Source organism: Notothenia coriiceps, unplaced genomic scaffold, assembly GCF_000735185.1.
Source record: "Notothenia coriiceps isolate Sejong01 unplaced genomic scaffold, NC01 NC01_scaffold00034207, whole genome shotgun sequence".
NCBI lineage: Eukaryota > Metazoa > Chordata > Actinopteri > Perciformes > Nototheniidae > Notothenia > Notothenia coriiceps.
The window spans coordinates 1-5,283 of NW_011366908.1; the positions used below are offsets into that span (position 1 = coordinate 1).

The 5,283-nt window shown below is 41.1% G+C and overlaps 1 protein-coding gene across 1 annotated transcript; it reads right to left on the minus strand.

The window, feature by feature from the left end:
- Nucleotides 1-1,441: 1,441 nt before the first annotated feature.
- LOC104962041 (uncharacterized) lies at nt 1,442-4,670 on the minus strand. The gene is made up of 15 exons (XM_010790431.1): nt 4,606-4,670; nt 4,334-4,405; nt 3,980-4,015; nt 3,756-3,872; nt 3,505-3,621; nt 3,306-3,386; nt 3,152-3,202; nt 2,978-3,040; nt 2,816-2,857; nt 2,612-2,638; nt 2,462-2,521; nt 2,141-2,212; nt 1,861-1,962; nt 1,567-1,652; nt 1,442-1,445 (listed from the first exon to the last, which is right to left on the minus strand). Exons 2-15 carry the CDS (start codon nt 4,388-4,390, stop codon nt 1,442-1,444), a joined length of 915 nt encoding a protein of 304 aa, XP_010788733.1. The 5' UTR covers nt 4,391-4,405; nt 4,606-4,670.
- Between the last annotated feature and the right edge of the window lie 613 nt (nt 4,671-5,283).

Genomic DNA, 5,283 nt, shown 5'->3' on the forward strand with positions numbered 1-5,283 from the left:
AGCCTCGCAACGTCCCGACCAATCAGAGCACACTGGGCTCACATTGAGGGGGGGGGCCAGGAGCTCCAACAAGCCGTTTAGGACAGAGAGTGAATACCGTTGAATACACATACTTTACAGAGATGCTGAATGAGAAACCAATGTGAGTTTGGAAAATTGCACAATATAAATCTATTTTAGTATACCTCAACAATGGAATTATGATCAGTAGAAATGGCCATGACATGGGACCTTTAAAGTTGTAAAATGCACTAAAAGCCGAATCTAGATTTATTTTCTCTCTCCATTCATTCTAGTGAGCCGAGAGTGGGAGCTCAGGGGGCGGGGCTTAAGGGGTGCATGCTTTGTAAGCGCACATACGGGTTCTTCTGCTCTGACAGCCAGGCATGACAGGTAATCTGTGATGTTTCGCTCTCTCAAAAGTTGGGCCATTTTGTCCTTATGCGCCAATGAGCAGCTCTCATAGGAAAGAACGAGACCCCGACGCTGTATCCAGTTCTTATTATACATCCTTGGCTGAAACTCAGCTAAACGCTGCCGTGATTAAACGCCGTATTATGTTCCAAACCACATCAAGGATTATTTCTAAAACAGTATGGAGCTCAAATGCTTCTTCTCTTGCCGGTTTTCCACAAGGTGAGTACCTTTTTATGTCCTGCTTCTTTACACATATTCTCTCCAGTACAGCGTTCTCTCTTAGTGTTAACGATGCTTGCTTATGTAAAAACAGACCATATTACTGAAAACACGTCGCGCATTGTTTCTGATAGCAACGTTTCTGATAGGGGACGATAGGGCTGTGGGCGGATTATGCATTTTGCCTAATAGGTGACATCTTACGTATTATTTTGTAGAGCGTGTTCATTTGTCAATATTGGTCCCAGATTAAAGTATACAATAAAAGGCTTCTGCATTAGATCAGGACTACCTTATTATTGATAAGTCTCTAGTGTTCTCCCTGTTTATGGCTTATAACTAATAGCTCAAGTCACTCCGACTAGGTCCACTTCACATATGCAGTGTAATAAACCTCTTGAATGCCATTTAAATAATAATTTCTGCCATCTGCAATACAATTGGGGATTTAAACCACCCTCAAATGAGACTTACGTTGTAACACGTCGATGACATCATTGATAGAGATGGAGCCAGGAGGACCTGGAGGACCAGGAGGGCCAGGACTACTGTCATATCCTCTACCTTGGCCTAGAAAGGAGAACCATTTTACATACGTTTTCACTACTGTTAGAAATACCGTGGGTTAACAGACAATAGAGGTCACATTTGAATGAAATTGGTCATACTCTGGACGTAGGCTATCACTCTGTTTGCCACATCATCGACCAGCCCGTCCCCTGTATAACCTGAAGACCCTGGACCACCAGGAGGCCCAGGAGGCCCAGGAAGCCCAGGGGGTCCTGCCAGGTACTGCCTGATCCCATCACCTGCATGTCAACACAAGGTTTCACATGTAGATCAATGGACGTTGCACTCTGTTTCCTACAATCTTAGTGTAACATGAATAAATATCTCACTCTGAATGTACTCTGCAATGTACTGGCCCACATCAGGTGATCCAGATACAGTTCCATCTCTTCCAGGAGCACCTGGTGGTCCAGGTGGCCCTGGGGCGCCTGGACTGAATGAGCTACCTGAAATGACAACAAGATCACTCAAATAAAATGTCAGACTAAAAAAGAAGAAGAAAAAAATATTAATATTAACACGGTTTAATTATTCAAAGTAGCTTTCAAAGAACTTTAAGATGTAGTTCATCCAAGATAAGTTGGGGTGAAAAAGTTAAGCATCCAATATGAAGATGATAAGTAAATGCAATTATTTTACAAGAAGACAACTTACTCTGAAGGTACTCTGCAAGGTACGGACCCACATCTGTTGGTCCACTTCCATCTCTTCCAGGCGAACCAGGTAGTCCAGATAGTCCAGGTGGTCCAGGTGGTCCTGGGATGACAACACCAATCCACAATAAAATGTCAAGAAAAAAATTGCAATTGAAAAAAAAAAACTGCAACTCCAGGTCAAATGACTGCATGATGTATGAAAATGTAAAGGTAATGCTATAGATCAATATATTTGAGGTATGATGTATAAAATAGTTAAAATATTTGGCTTAGTGTACCTTTATTTCCATCGATCCCCTCTGGCCCCTCGGGGCCTGGTGGACCCTCAGGTCCCTTAGGTCCAGGCTGACCTGGAAAACCAAAACACTAGTTTAACATCAGGTTAAACAGCTTTGACAAGGAATGTTGACCGACGGAATATTTTCATAACGTTTGAACACCACCTGGTTTTTGAAAGCCACAAAATGTATCTGATAATGCTGGAAAATGTATGGTAGGTGGACATTTTTGCATGAATTATAGCTTGCCATCTATTTTGCAAACCCTTTCTTGGTCATCTTCTTTTCAACAAGCCTATGGTCCAAAAGTTGTTCACATACCATGACCTGGTTTCCCTGCACTTCCTGGACTCCCTGGAAGTCCTGGTTGACCTGGTTCTCCTGAAATAATCACCAGTAAATTAAGATATGTTTGTTTTAAAAGTCTATACTTTATAGAGACTATGCATGCAATCTTTTTTAATTCCTTACCTTGGAACCCTTCTGGTCCTCGGTCACCTAGAGTCAGAAACGATACGATAACAGAACATTGCTGTGAATCAGAATATCAGACCTGCCTCATTCTCCAATTAGTTTTGTACATTTTCATATGTGTGAATCCATTATACATGCCGTCCTATCAACATGTTTGTAAGAGACTTCTGTTTTTAGAAGCATTTCATTTACCCAACATACCTGGTGGGCCCGGGGGTCCTGGTGGTCCAGCAAAAAAGGTTCCTAAGACAAACAAAAGAACACATCAAACAGGCTAAGCTAGTAAAGTAGGGGCTAAACATAACACATGTCCATGTGTCTTAGGATGTATAAAGCATCTGAAATTAGATTTCTTCCACCAACCTGAGGTAGGAACAAAACTGCCCGGCTCTCCTTTATCTCCTGGAGATCCAGGAAGACCAACTCCTGGGAAGAAAGCACAAAAAAACGTTTTATGTTAACACTGTTTACATTGTACTTTATGCTGAAGATCTAGTAATCTATTTGTTTGTCTGCCTAATGAAAGACACTTTTTACCTGGCTCTCCTGCAGGACCCCTGCGTCCAGGAGGACCCTGTTTACCCTCACCTAAACAAGAGTTACATTATTTGAATAATCATTAATTTCAACTAAGCACCAATCCTGATCATTGGGAAAGGCCCTCATATCTTACAAATAGCCTTTCACTTACCAGAAGGACCTGGAGGACCAGTTGCTCCAGCATGCCCTGGAGGACCTGGTGGGCCAGGCAGGCTAGCACCTGAGGAAGGTTCTGTTAGAAACGAAAACATAGATGGTGAAGGTGCCCATATTACTGCCAATCCCACTGTTATTTTTGATAATCCCACTAAATAGTGCAAAGGTAAAACATTAAAGACGTATATACTCACTGTCGGTTCCGGGGGTTTCTGAACGTGTGACAGTCCCAGGCTCGCCAGGTTTCCCTTGCTCTCCCTTATCTCCCTTATGTCCTTTATCTCCTTGATCTCCTTGATCTCCCTTAGTTCCTAAATTATGATATCAATGTACCGTCAAAAAAATAAAAGTCAACATGTTTTATGTATCTGCCATCCATCTGTCAGCTTTTGACCCATCGAAAAAAATGTTTGACTCTTAACATCGGCAGAGAGTTTGGATTTACCGGGTCGTCCTGGGAGACCAGCCGGGCCGATGGGACCAGACAGACCATGGGTTCCAGCAGGACCTGGAGGTCCGGAAGGTCCTGGTGGTCCTGGGATTGCAACAGCATTAGAGCCAGCTAGAAACAAAATGCAAGAGACCAGTAACAATTTACAAGACTTTGAGTTTTCCTAAGGTTTAAATCGAATGTCTAATTAGTAAGTATTACTTTGCCGCTGTTCTTACCTGAAGCAATGATTTTACCAGGTGCTCCTGGTTCACCTGAAAGACAGTGTTATATTCCATCACATGATGAAACTTCCTTTTATAGATACATTGTGTCAATAGTTGGATGTTTGATGAGGTTCTTAGTTCCCGGGAGTGTTGGCAAGGACATTTTGCAGCCATTTCTTTTTTATGCTTGTGGTGATTAAAAAAAAGGTTGTGAATGCGTGCCTGCCTGTGTGCTAGTTTAAGTGTTTATCTTGACTCTCATAAACAGGTGTCATTTGTACCCCAATAAAAAAACTAGGTGCGTCATAAATTAGCAATTTACCTTCTGATCTCAGTTGAATTGTGCATAAAAATGTGTGCTAGTACCTCTGGGACCAACATCTCCAGGAATTCCAGGTTGTCCTCTAGCACCAGGAAGTCCATTTAAGCCTGCTTCACCTGTATAGGGAGAGTCTTGATTACATCTCAATATCTACCTCAAGAACAACTCTAGATATTCTTGGACTTTTTTCTGGCAGCCATGATAGAATGTCATGGTAGTTGGTGAATACAGAATAACTCAGCTGGTGAGGATAATACAATATATTTCCCTACAATCTTGTCATCTCATTAATTTTTTTGAAAATCCCTCTTCTCACCTCCACTTCCTTTAGATCCCTTTGGTCCTCCAGGGCCTTGTGGTCCAGGTTGTCCTGGTTCACCTTTAACAATAAATGTAAAAATATCAAATACAGAATGTTAGTTTTACTTACGGTTAAAGGTAGGCCTACTTTATGTAACTATTACAACCCAGTCTCAAGGCATTTTGTGTTATAGTCACAACATTTAATCTATTGATTCGTGTTCACCAACACGATTTTCCCCTTTTTTTCGTGTCACACAGAACGATTTAAAAGCAATGTATTTCTATTGGTAGTGTGTTTTGTTGTCTGCAACACGTCTTTTTTGTCCGGTCTGGTCTTGGAAGACCGGAAGCTGTGTGGTTCATAAAAACATTTTCTTACTCAATATCAAGCCACGATTATTGTTTTTATTTTAAATCGTATAATGTCTGACTTTTTTTGCCGTCCGCGAGGAAAATAAATGGGGCTCAGAGCCTCAGAATACTGAAATCTGTATTTTATAAATCTTTTTTCCTTCTAAATTGTTATTATTTGGTGCAGGCACGAAACATACTACCAATAGAAATACATTGCTTCTAAAATCATTCTGTGTCAGAATACTGAAATCTATATTTTTTCCTTCTAATTTGTTATTATTTACATTGCTTTTAAAATCGTTCTGTGTGACACGAAAAAAATGGGGAAATCGTGTTG

Bases quoted from the DNA above. Each gene is read 5' to 3' on its own strand.
- LOC104962041 (XM_010790431.1), bottom strand. From the start codon at position 4,390: ATGGACTTCCTGGTGCTAGAGGACAACCTGGAATTCCTGGAGATGTTG. The intron at 3,622-3,755 runs GTAAATCCAAAC...ATCATAATTTAG, and splicing joins TGGTCTCCCAGGACGACCCG to GAACTAAGGGAGATCAAGGA. The intron at 3,203-3,305 runs GTAAGTGAAAGG...ACTCTTGTTTAG, and splicing joins TGGTCCTCCAGGTCCTTCTG to GTGAGGGTAAACAGGGTCCT.